The 14,335-nt window shown below is 32.1% G+C and overlaps 1 protein-coding gene across 1 annotated transcript in view; it reads left to right on the top strand.

The window, feature by feature from the left end:
- LOC108553059 (uncharacterized) overlaps positions 1-14,335 on the top strand; it is a 74,552-nt gene that overhangs the window by 39,728 nt on the left and 20,489 nt on the right. The window contains exons 2-3 of the mRNA XM_017907815.1: positions 2,556-2,632; positions 5,514-5,601. Of these exons, the coding sequence (XP_017763304.1) occupies positions 2,556-2,632; positions 5,514-5,601 (165 nt within the window). The remainder of the gene's footprint in view (positions 1-2,555; positions 2,633-5,513; positions 5,602-14,335) is intronic.

Raw genomic sequence — 14,335 nt, 5'->3', positions numbered from 1 at the left:
TTCAGCGGAGACATTCGTGAAGTCGCATACCGAGATTTTAAAGATACCTGGAAGTATTCGCTATGGGAGATTTCTGTTTTCACGGACTGAAATCGCGACGAAACGCTTTGGAGGATGATGTCGTTAATGGATGTGGTTTTGGATGAGTGTCTCTGGGAGGGTGTTATTTAATGGAGATGATTGGAATGTCGAGTAGTGCGATGAATTTTTGATATGTGTCGTGAAAGTATAGTTAGAGATTGTAATATAGAATAGTAAGGTAGCGTGTAATTATGTATGGTTAATGAACGTATATCATTGAATAGGGATATAGGGATCTGTAATAATTTTTGGTATTCATGTAGGCGTGACATAGGTGTGCATAGTGAAATATTATGGTAAAAATGAGTCTTAAAAGTTATATCGCGAAATAATAAGAATTTTCTCAATTAGAAATTATTTGGTGTTTGAATATGCATATATTACTGCATAAATGTTTTTGACAGGGTCTAATTTAATTGAGAAATATTATAGATATAATGGAACACTATGATGAAAATAGCATCGTAAATGAATTATTCAATTATTTATAAGCGGCAATATAGGTGAACTGAATTTAATTTAAAGGTATAATAAAATGTAAAAGCAGTATTTAACGCGAACAGAATACCTGCAGACATACAAGTATAATTTCAGCAACGAAATTAAGTCACGAAAGTAATTTAAAAATCATTAACTCATAAAGAAATATAGGACAGGAGAAAAATATTACTCAAAAAGGAAACTGAGTTTTTGGATTCCTTTCGTGTGTCGAATTTCAGACTATGGTTAATAGAGAATTTACTATTATAAGAGTTTACGACAGACCGTTGATAATGCTGTTACTTGCATTAGAGAGTACAGAACACGTTGTTGAGTAACAGTGTGAAATTAGTCGAATTTCTCGTTAAATTCAGTACAAAAATAAAAGCGTGATTATCTAATCGAAGAATACAAGTTCAATCCATTTTATTAAAATAAAAATATAAGTATCAATTATAGTAAATAACATAAAAATATAGCTAACACTATACCCAAACCTATATTCACTAATTATTAAAAATGGATTAACAGAAATTATTAAATAAATTAATAAATAAAATTGATCAAAATACAAATTCCAAAATTAAATTTCATTTTAAAAATATAAATATCAATTACAGCAAATAACATAAAAATATAGCTAACACTATACCTAAACCTATATTCACTAATTATTAAAAATGGATTAACAGAAATTATTAAATAAATTAATAAATAAAATTAATCAAAATACAAATTCCAAAATTAAATTTCATTTTAAAACACTCTGTATGGAAAATAAAAAAGAAGAATTGAGTATAGAAATAACTACAAAATTACATTACATAATAAACTAGGAAATACTGACATGTAAATTAACTATTAAATATAGATTAACAAAAATTATAAAATAAATTCTTCGAAATATTTAATCATAAATAAAAATTAATTTTGTCTTTTGAAACATCCTATATGAAAAATAAGAAACGACGATGGAACGCAGAATAATATTCGAATAATGAATAATATATTCGAGAAGAATTATCTTTCTCCATTTTTCCTGGTATAGTGACAGGAGTAATGGCGGAATTAATTTTTTGTACTATTAGGAAAAAATGGAGTCTCTTATAATATATTCGGCAATGTGCATACCGAGTTTATTTTTAGCAGTAAAGCAATCGATGCTGTAATAAGAGAACATGAATGCGGAAAAAGGTTTAAAAGGATTGCTCGTACTTGTCATAAAACTTTATGTGCATTTGTAAGTACTAAATAGCGTTATAAAAGTAAAAGTATCAAGTGTTTATTTTCAGTTCTTTGGACTGCTTATCCAACCCATTTGCATGTAATTATGTGTCGTCTAACTTGAAATATTCGTGATATAAATTTTCATAGAATTTGTCCTAAGATTGCGGAAAAATCGTTCGTCGATTTCTTGAAAATAATTCTAAAAGAGATAAATATAAATGGTAGAGTAATGAGGACGAATCTTCGTAATTACTTCCGATTTTAACGATCTGAATTAAAATACGAGTGCTCGAGGGAAGAAATACAATTAATGTATTCATAATAGATAATAAACAGAGAAAGTTCTCGATAATTGGAGGAAAAGTACTTGCATATTTCATGAATTATTTTTTAATTTAATTTAATTCTTTTTAAATTAAAAAATTAATTTTATCTTTTAATCTAATCTTACATTCGCTATTTTATTCCGAATTATTATCTTATTTTATATTTTATTATTCTATGTTGTTATTTCTGCTATTTTATTATTTTACAATATAAATTATATTGCATTAGTTACCATATTGTAAAATTGGAAAAAATAATTGTTAATAGTTCAGACCGATTATTTTAATATTTTTGTATTTTTAAATCTGAATTTTGCAGTATATCATTATCTCTTTTGCATTATCAGATGTAATTAAAATTGACACGAATTTAAATATTTACGCGAAAATCTGTCAGTGATGGAATAACATTTTCTAACCGAAATTGTATCTTTGTTTCAGGTACAGCTTGGGTTTGCTGTTCACTGTAATTTTTGTCGCGTTGGCAATCACGACAGTACACAATTTTGACATTTCAGGTAAGCAGAGATTTCTTAATTAATTCTTGCAGGATATATGAATATTTATAGACTGTGTTTAAGAACATATTTCTTTTAGTCACTCTAAGATTCTGTTTGTTAATCGACCGTAAAGGTCGTTTGTAATATAAAACTAAAAAATTCAGAAACTTTTGCACAAAAATGTGCATTTCGAAAAAGGAACTCGGAGAATTTTATATCCTATGAAGAAATAAAAAGTAGAAGCAATTTCGAGAAATACAACGAACGAAAAATGAATTTAATAAAATAGTAACGAAGATATACAATTAATAAGAAAATTAATAATTGTAATTCGAAATATTTTACAATTTCTCTGGAATTTACATCACTCGTTGAATTCATTTTATAATCTATTTCCACAAGCTATTTTATTTAGTTTAGAATTCCTTCAAATTTTGAATAGGAATAAAAAATAACAATTTAACACCAAAATAATAATTTCGAGATATTGTTCACACACTGAAATAATACACTAAAAATTAAAATCGTATGTTACAATAGTATTGTAGGATACCATTTCTAAAAAAATCGCGAATCGGCCATTGTCAACAAAAATAAATTATAAACCGATCGATATCTTCTATATGCAAATCGAAAAGTTATTCTATATAACAAAATTAAGTTGCGTGACTCCTCTACGGAGAGATGAAGCGTAGATTAAGGAAAGCATAACAACAGGGTCCTTGACGACCAAAACAGAGTCCTTAGAAATTAATTGTGACCAGCACGAGCGTGAGTCGCTTAGTGTTGGAAAGAGAGTTAAATTAGAGTGCGTCTTCGTGCGTTTTCGTTTCGTTATCTTGGTGTTCTTTTCCTAAGTTAACCCTTTGCACTGGAGAGACGCCTCTCAGTCGCCGTTTAATCAGATTCTAAAAATGGATGTTTATTAATATATTAAATTTACAATTACTCAACGATTCGTGGAATATCGAAGTAAAATAATTCTACGTCTTAATTTTCATACGATTTCTTATTTACCGTTTTAGAAATTTCGTCGACTTTATGGCAGAAAGTCTTCGAATTACTATTTTCCCGTAACGAAAAAATCACCGAGTGCAAAGGGTTAAATTAGTTTTACGAGTATCGAGTTTGTGTTATTCTGTTCTTGTTGTTTTGTCAATTTTTCGTGTCTCAAAACCAGTTTTCGCCATCCTACAGTATTAGAATAATTATTTGAATATAACACTTCGTCAAATATCAATTTATAGAAAATTAAAACAAGAAAGCTTAAAACAAGTATTTCCAAATATTATTTCCTTTCCAAATTTTGCAACTTTTATCTCGAAATATATTTTATCACAGATAGTTACCATTTATGCGTTGAAATAAATGAATCCGACTAAAATAAATAGATGATACAATAAAAATAAAAGAAGTCGTAAACGAAGAGACTTTTCCAAAAAATTTTAATGTTATACCTTCGAGTATTTATAAATTTTGTCGACACACTACCTTCGTGACATCGACTCGCGTATTTCATTATAATTTTAATACTCTCCGCGTCTTTTTGCGACGACACTCAGTCTTTAATCGTTCGGCTGAGATTTCGTTAAAAATTCCTCGCACAAAATCGCAAAGTTCAAGGAATTCTTTCACGCGTGCTGGCGAAATTGAGATACACTCCTCGAGAACAGGATGATGGCGTTCCTTTTTCCTTTCTTCTTAATGGCCACGCAAATCTTATGCAACGAGAGGCGCGTGATCGTTGCTGCTACAATTTTGAGGGGAACTGTTGAAGACAATAGTGAGATTCCTCTCACGCCGCTACAAAAATCGGTTGTTGTTGTTGATCGCGATGATTCTGCTTGGTTACGTCACGAAATCGACTCGGGGAGAATATCTCGTTAGTATTAAGGAGCTCATTAGCGTAATCATCCTTTATTTACCGCGAGTCGCGTGGTGGCTCTTTCATAGCTCGCTCAGATTACTCCTAATATTGTCAGTTTCTGAAACATCGTGTAAGCGATTCGTAATTATCCGGGAGACGACGGATTTCGTTTTCACCGCGGTTATGTAAACCTTCCACGAATCCAGTTTTTTAAAACTTTTTTTTCAAATATGAGTAGAACCTATCTTTCGAAATAAGTACACCGACACTTACAATAAGAAATTACGATACGTTGAAAATTATATGTACAATTAAATTCCGTTACTATTATTATTCAGATATTTTATGTACGTGTTAGTAATTATGAATGTGACCTAAGTAAAAAATCTGGAAGAAATAAATAATTTTAATTTTAATAAATAAAGAAGAAATAAATAATTTTAATTTTAATAAATAAAGAAGAAATAATTTTTTCTGATATTGTGTTATTGAATTGATTAAAAATTAAAAATTAATGTCGGTATTTCTGGAATAAATGGTAATTGTCTAATTTGAAGTATACGAATAGAACCTATCTTTCGAAATAAGTACATCGACACTTAGAATAAGAAATTACGATACGTTGAAAATTATATATACAATTAAATTCCGTTACTATTATTATTCAGATATTTTATATACGCGTTAGTAATTATGAATGTGGCCTAAGTAAAAAATCTGGAAGAAATAAATAATTTTAATTTTAATAAATAGAGAAGAAATAATTTTTTCTTATATTGTGTTATTGAGTTGATTAAAAATTAACGTCGGTATTTCTGGAATAAATGGTAATTGTTTAATTTGAAGCAAAAGAATATATTTTTATTAAATGTTATATTAATTATGCCAATGTTTGCACAATAAATGAGCTTAGTAGATATTAATCTAGGAATAATTATGAATTGTGAAGAATACATTAAGTATTCTAAGGGAAATGAATATTTTTATGACTTTCTTGGTGTAGATTTGTAAACAATTGCGCTTTATTTGCAGATTATGTCTATGGGGTGGATCATGATTTGCAGGCAAGAGTACGTGCTGGAATCGAGGCCGAAAGATTCACCTACCAAACAAAGACTAGGTAAGTACTCTATTTACTCTACAATGTTTCAACGACTCCTTTGATAAATGTACTTTTAATAGATATCATTTTCTAAAATGATTACTGACTGCTGAAATATCCATAAAACTATTAAAACGATTATTGATTATTAAAATTCATAAAATATTATTGAAAAACTATTTTAAATGTAATTTGCATAAAATATTTATGCGTTTACAAGAACGATTAACTGTCATACTAATAAAAGATAATAGTTTATACAATCGTGTGGTAGAAATAATTTCTTTCGAATATGCGATTAAAAGATAATCAATCAAGGTTAATTTGGATTATTTGTCGAGCAACAAATGGCGATGAAGAGTGTCGATTCGTCACTTTCGCGTGATTAATTGTGCAACAGAAGGCACGTTGCTTTTCATTCAAGGTAACAAGACAGTTTCGCTAGGTAATTATCTAATTCGCGGCTGTTTTACAGAATTTTCTATGCCAGAAATATCGAAGGTCGCTTGCTCCATCGAATTTATAATGAAACACGTCGCGGTTCGAGGAATGCAATTTCTCGATAGGAAAAAAATAGTTATTTCTTCGCGTTACTATGCGTCGTAAAGCGTAAAATACTCTGTTTAGTTTTTACTTAAGATGCATAGATAAATTGAAAAATTAAAAAATATATGGGAAATGTCAGCCATGATGAGGTATACCGAATGGATCATCTAACGTGACTATTTCAAATACTTTTAATGATTTAATTTCAGAATTAATACAAAATTATTTTGTGATAGATGATAGAACGATACTTTTTATTTAGTTTTAATAACTGCAAAATAATTTTAATAGTAACAAATTATAATTTTAATAACAAAAATATTGTAATTTGTTCGTAGAAATATTTGAAGAATTATTTTAATATTTTGAATTGATAACGCGAGTATAGTAACTTTCTCTAAGATACCATTTGATGGGATGATTTAAGAAAATATATTTGATTTCCTATATTAGAATTAGATACATGTATTCTTTTTAATTTTCTATATAGAAAATATCTTTGTTTATTTTTGTTTGGATTAATTTAATTTTTGTTATATGGCAACAACAGTTGATTTTTGTGAAATTAACTATATTGAGCCAGAAAAGTCAGAGAAAATTAAATTTCTAACAATAGAAACAATCGAAGTGGTCACGTTAAATGTTTCACCCTGTATATGAAGCAAGATTAATAGTAATTTTGGTTCAAAATATACATATGTATATAAAGAATAAAATTTTATAATAGATCCTTAAATTTCTAAAAAAAGAAGTATATAATTTAAATATTTGGTCATGATCGCTGAAATTTTTATTTAAATATTTAATTTCGTACCGCTTCCATGCTGCATTAATTTAAAATTATAAACCGAGAGTCGGTATACCTGAAGTAAATTGAAGGAATCCTTGATTTAAAAGTATAATAACTACATACAGTACATATATACAGTAAAAGACAGAACTCAAAAACTTTCACAGCAAAAATCTTTAAAAAATTCAGGAACTAAAATACTTTCACTACTATTAATTTTATTTTGCCACGTATCAATCCCCAATAATTCATCCAATATTTAAACACTAAAACTATCAAATTAGTTAAAAATTAATTTTTTTTATCACTTTTGGCAAATTAACATTGACTTTCATTCGGATAAAAACGTGATTACGCGTATCTACCTATGTCCATCACACCACTTCAATTATGCTACTTGAATATCATCTATGTATGATACATTAGGCCTTCTTTTTTGAGAAATATCTTTATCATCTATATAAATACATTATATTTAATGAGCCAATAAAACTCTCTTATTTTTCACACATCCCCTTTAAAAACACCTGATTACAATTTCACGAATCACCCTGTATATAATTAAATCTCTGCTTCAATCAGCATTAACCCTTTCACGAGTGCGCCCAAAAATGTATGTCCAACGAAATAATAATAACGTAAATGCATAGCCAAGCCAGAATGTACTTTCGTCAAAAAATAAAGAAACATAATAAAATATAAATCATTACTCACACCTATACATAAAATATATGTAATCAAACATATATATGCAATAAAAACTTGCATATTACTAAAGAAAGTTCACTTTTCAACTGTGTGTATTCCCAAAAAACACTCATCACGAGATCATTTTACCAAATGCAGCTACGTGAGATCGCTAATTACATAAACAAAAAGTTAGTAACGACTCACTTCAAGCGCCAAGTCCATTTCAATTGGTTCATAGTCAAGTCCATATCAACTGGTTCATAGTCAAGTCCGTCCTAACTAATTCATAGTTAAGTCCATTTAACTGGTTCATAGTCAAATCCATCCCAACTGGTTTATAATGAAGTCCATTTTAACTGGTTCATAGTCAAGTCCATCCTAACTAGTTCATAATCAAGTCAATCCCAACTGATTCATAATCAAGTCCATCCTAACTAGTTGATAGTCAAGTCCATCCTAACTAGTTGATAGTTAAGTCGATCCTAACTGGTTCATGGTCAAATCTACCCCAACTTGTTCATAGTCAAGTCAATCCCAACTGGTTCATAATCAAATCCATCCTAACTAGTTGATAATCAAGTCCATCCTAACTAGTTCATAGTCAAGTCCATCCCAAGTGGTTCATAGTCAAGTCCATCTCAACTGGTTCATAGTCAAGTCCATCCCAACTGGTTTATACTCAAGTCAATCCTAACTAGTTCATAGTCAAGTCCATCCCAAGTGGTTCATAGTCAAGTCCATCCCAAGTGGTTCATAGTCAAATCCATCCCAACTGGTTCATACTCAAGTCAATCCTAACTGGTTCATAGCCAAGTCCATCCTAACTAGTTTATAGTCAAGAACATATTTCGAAATGCCATTCAAACTTTAATTCTCTTTTCTCACTTTCCTAATAAAAAGAACACATTACATATATTAAAATTAAAACGAATACCGAACAGAATCCTAAATTATTAAAATTATCCAAGCTTTTCTCTACTTTTTCTACCACTTTCCACCTTCTAACGTCGCTCCATCTCCCCAACTGCTCGTATAATATAAAACGGATAGGATACACTTCCTAAGGAAGTTAAACGATCACAGGGAAATCCTGGAAGCGCTGACCGAATTAAAAATGAAGATTAGAAGCGCATCAGACCAACGAAACGATGAGAGATCGTTGCAGCACACATCCTGAAACCGCAAGCGTGACCACGCCACGGCACCTTTCGCCGAATCGAAGAAGGCGAGCTCCCATAGCGGAAAGTGAATCGCAATTATGGTAAAACGCGAGCTATCTCTCCTCTGTTACGAAAGACGACCTCGACTCATAGTCCTCAGCGAGTCGTCACGAAAGAGAAATGGCAAGCTTCTGTGTCATGGCTTGAGCAACTCTTTTAGGGAAGGCTGGTCAGGCTCCTCTCGTTTGCCTTCGATGGTTCGTCGCGTGTCCTTTGACGCCAATGGGTGTTTGACTCTGTTCGAATGTCCGATAATGCGACGATAATACGAAAATAATGATTCTCTTCGGGTACGTGGTTTTAAGGTGGCAAAAAAGGATTGGTTACGACTGTGTGTTCAGGCTTTTTGTTCCAGGGATTGTTTAAACGGTATTTAATCTTGGGTAATGTAATACTGTATAGAAGCTTTTTGCGCAATTAAGGAAATTTATCGTGGCTCGGAATAGCGTGTGAAAACAGAGAGATGTGTTTTGCTGAGAATGATTTATTTTTGTGATTTCTGAAGATCTATTGGTTCAGAATTCTATAGAGAGAGAGAGTTTATTGGTTAGAGCGAGGTGTTTGACGAGACTCAGACAATGTTCAGTTTGTTACAAGTTTTCTATTGGAGAGATTATTTTCTAGAGCTAGATAGATTCTTTCTGATAAGAGAACGAGGTTATAAGAAAATATATTAACGCCCTTCTTTTATAAGATAAGAGAAGAAGGAAAGGAAGAACGTAGAAAAGGATAGGGATAGGCATAGAAAAGTGGGTGTGACCAGGTATAATGTGAACCAGGTTCATTTCTTGGCCTGGGGGCTGAAATAAATAAATATTCTATTGTAGTGGTTCTCAACTGGCAGTTAATGGTACATGAACTGAATCGAATCAAATAAAATTTAATAATTATGTACAGTGGGGTGTGCAACAACGAATGAATACTATACCTAGATAGATGCTGAGAAAAAAGATTGAGAAATGCTCTTCTATTCTACTCTACTTTTCTTTTCATAATTAGAGAAAGATATATAGATTTTAATATTAAGCTTATTATATTTTGCCTCGTACTTCGGTTAGTATAATTGACAGTCCGTAATATGAACCTAAATATAGTGCACATAATTGATATTAATTAATATTATATGTAATTGTGATCCTATTTGAACAAAAATCGACATAACTTTTACCAGAAGTAGCTATATATTTCCAGGATTGATAAAAATAAAATATCCGAAACAAGTTATGCTGACTTTAACAGTTCTAGTGTTAATATAAATATAAATTATACAATAGACGATACACAAATTACAAATAACACTCATCTACAGATTCCAAAAAATTCTCCTAAATAGATAAAGGAAGATAAGGGTTCAGAATTAGAGGAATCAGGAAAAAGCTCGCAACTGTAAACCTGAATAGCCTTATTTTTACCAGAAGTAGCTGTATATTTCCAGGATTAGCAAAAATAAAATATTCGAAACAAGTTATCCTGACTTTAACAGTTCTAGTTTTAATATAAATACAAATTATACAATAGACGATACACAAATTGCAAATAACCCTCATCTACAGATTCCAAAAATTCTCTTAAATAGATAAAGGAAGAAAAAGGTCCAGAACCAGAGGAATCATGCAAAAGCCCTCAATTGCAAACCTGAAAAGTCTCATTTTTACCACAAGCAGCTGTATATTTCCAACATTGGTAAAAATAAAATATTCGAAACAAGTGATATTGACTTTGACAGTTCTAGTGTTAATACAAATATAAATTATACAATAAACGATACACAAGTTCTAAATAACACTCGTAACACTCATCTACAAATCCCAAAAAATTCTCCTAAATAGATAAAGGAAGAAAAAGGTTCAGAACCCCTCAATTACAAACCTGAAAAGCCTCATATTTATCAGAAGCAAAACAAGTCGTATTAACTTTAACAGTTCAAGCGTTAATGCAAATATAAATTATTGGACACACGATACACAAGTTCCAAATAACACTCGTAACACTCATCTACAGATCCCCAAAAATTCTGCTAAATGAAAAAGGCAAGAAAACAGTTCAGAGCCAGAGGAATCGCGTAAAAGCCCACAACTGTAAACCTGAAAAGCCTCATTACTCATTACCGTGCACCCGTATTACTGTTGCTCCCGCAACAAACGGTTTCGTTGGGCAAACACAAGAAGCAAACAAGCCTGGTATAACAAAGAGCAAAAGAAGCGATGACGAAGAAGGAGGAAGTCTGTCAGGAACAAAAGCCGAAGAAACGGACGTGACGAGGCTCTGGAAGCCAGTCCGGCCTCCAGTCCTTCCTGCTCCATTTTCTTTCTTTCTCCCGCAGCAGCGTAGCCACGAGCGAACTTTTACTTTCATGGCCGAGAAAAGGAGTGTCGGTTGCCGGCGCGTCCTTCCGTAACGGCATTTCAGCCCACGAGGAAGGTTTCTCGTCCGACCATTACCGGTGCTATCCCCTTTCCTCAGCCTCGGGAAGGTTGCTGGCCGTGTGTCGACGCGCGCCACATCGTGGCACCCCGCCACTTCGCCGTGATCGGGAACCAGATCGGGAACGGCGGAACCGAACGAACCGGCACTCGATGACCGTCGATGTCGTCGTGAAACGCGAGTACTCGGGCGTCGCCGCGGGCCTTCCTTCCTGCCATGCCTCACCGTTCTCCCGGACTCCGCGCTTCTTGCTCCGCGCCACTGCCTCCGCAGCCGGTTCTTCTTCTTCTTCTTCTTCCCCATTTTGCCATCGCTACCGATAGAAAGTCGCCACGGTCGCTTTAATTGCCACCGACAGGGTCGCTTTTTGCACGCCTCCTTTCGGTTTCTACGGGCGCTTATGGAGATAAGGATCACTGGTCTCGGATGCACTCGTGGTCCACATTGAGTTTAATTTTGGATTCTGAGGATGCGGAGAAATGGGTCTAGGGTGGATTTAAGGATGGTTCAAAGACGGAGAGATGGTTTTCAGAAGGTTTTACGGACTTTTGGGAAAATCGTCCTGGCACCTTTGTATCAGGATGACAGATCTATTACATACGAAAAATATAAGGATTATTACCTTATATACCTCCTGTGCGTCATGAATATATTAAAACACTGTCATATGAAGAATATAAATAAATAATATCAATATCTTATGCTATGTTTAGGTATATATAAATATAATCAATGTTTAAAATAAAAAGTACTATTCCTATTTTATTTCTTATTATTTATAAATAAAATTGGATTTATAGGAAATATGTTTTAAGTGACATCTAATTTTTCAAAATAGAAATTAAATGATTTTTACAATTGACTAATTATAAAAGTGGTAGTTCGTCTAAAAGAAATTTATCTAATGAAATTATATATTGATAAATTAGTAGAAACATTGCTAGACCTGGCTTAATTAATCTATATTTTTAAATTGACGAATATGCTATCCCTTAATTTTTTCGAAAGAGCAGAAAATGGACTTGCACCACTTTGAAAATAAACTGTCCATATAATATTGAGATTAAGGGGGAGAATTTGATATTGGGATTAACTTGGTAATGATGGTTTTAAATTTTAGTAGCGGAAATATTTCCTAGGAAATTTCCTAAAGGGAAGTGTTAGAGAAATCAGTTTGGGTTTCACTGGATGCTACGTAAATCGATAGTTGTTCGATATGATTTTGATATGTAATAAATATTTTAAGATCAATATAAAATATCGATATCAACTTGGTAATATTAATTCTAAATTTTAATAATGCTAAATTTAAAAAATCTTTTCCTCAACATTGCAATATCGTTCAAATTCTACTGAAATATTACTTCCTTTCCTACCTTTTCTAATAAAAATAAAATAATAGTATTTTTATTCATACTAAAATTAAAAACAACCTATCTACTACCAATATCAAAGTAATTTATCCCTCATTCACTACGAAAATGAAGGAAACAAAACCATTAAAATACACTATACACTATAAACACAGCCAACGTAACAATAACTCATCATCTCAACGACTCAATAAATTCTCTCCCTCTCTCTCTCTCTCTCTCTCCTCTCTCATAAGCAAAGAGAAAAAGGAATCAAAGTATGCTAATAATTTTAGTTATCCATACTAAATTTAGTATGAATAACTAAATTTATTATTACTAAATTTACTATTTATTTTATTGTTACGTCGATTGTGTTTATAGTGTATAATGTATGGTGTATTTTAATGGTTAAATTTCCTTCATTTTCGTAGAGAATGAGAAACAAATTACTTTAACATTGCTAGGTATATAGGTTGTTTTTAATTTTAGTATGAATAAAAATACTATTATTATATTTTTATTCATACTAAATTTAGTATGAATAACTAAATTTATTATTACTAAATTTACTATTTATTTTATTCATACTAAATTAAGTATTAATAAAAATATAATAATATTTTTATTTATACTAAAATTAAAAACAACCTATCTACCTATCAATATCAAAGTAATTTATTCCTCATTCTCTACGAAAATGAAGGAAACAAAAGCATTAAAGTACACTATACACTATACACTATAAACACAATCGACGTAACAATAACTCATCATCTCAACGACTCACTAAATTCCCTCCCCCTCTCTCTCTCTCCTCTCTCATAAGCAAAGAGAAAAAGGAATCAAAGAAACAGATCTCATCCCTTGGATTATTCTTTGTTCGCAAGGAACTGTAGTTCCTCTAATTGATAATACCGTCATACGTCCGATACAGCTTCAGATATTGTTCCCGCGGAGCAATTTGTACGTGCATAACACGCAATCCTTTACTGTGCGAAAGCAATTTGATTTATGGCCGTACACACGCATCGACGGACAACTTCTTATTGTTAGGGATTTTACATGGTTCACATGACTCACGCGTGAATTATACTTCCTCGTTCTTGCTGTCCCATAAATTCCTCATGGAAAAATCGCCGCCGGCGTCCATTTTTCTTCTTCTTTCCATTTCTCCTCCAGTCACCCCTCTCTTCCTCGTTTTCTCCCCTTTCTTTTTTTTCTCTTCCCGTTCTCCAGCCTCTCCTCGTACCATTTGGTCGCCGCGCGTTTTCTTGCCAGCGTAGAAAGTTGCAGCGATTATCTACATTACGCTAACTGATCGAACGGGTTGAGTGTCCCGTGTGATTTATTACGTCTCGTAAAATCCGCGCCGAAAAAAGCTGTGATTTAAATGCAAGGGGAACAGAGAGCACGTGATACGGGCTGTTATTGCGACACATGGATGTTCGCGAAAATTACTGGAAAGAATAATCCTGATCGAGGGTTCGACTCGTTAACCCCCTGCGTGACCGATTAAATTTCAAAACTCGAGTTAAAGATGCTGGTTTCCCTTCTCTCGTAATCTGCCTGGATGATTTATGTTAATTAGTAGCGAGGTAACTAGTAGAAAAAGAATCGTAGCTCCTTTGTTGGGAAAAGGAAAAAATAAAATGGAAGAATACGGAATATTCAATTTTATATTCGTTAATTTTAATATTCGAGACCTAATTTTGCGTTACATACTATAT

This window comes from Eufriesea mexicana, unplaced genomic scaffold (genome assembly GCF_001483705.2).
Source record: "Eufriesea mexicana isolate 0111107269 unplaced genomic scaffold, ASM148370v2 scaffold33, whole genome shotgun sequence".
Taxonomy (NCBI): Eukaryota; Metazoa; Arthropoda; class Insecta; order Hymenoptera; family Apidae; genus Eufriesea; species Eufriesea mexicana.
Note: the sequence above shows the minus strand (reverse complement) of the source record. Positions and strands in the feature narration are given on the sequence as shown.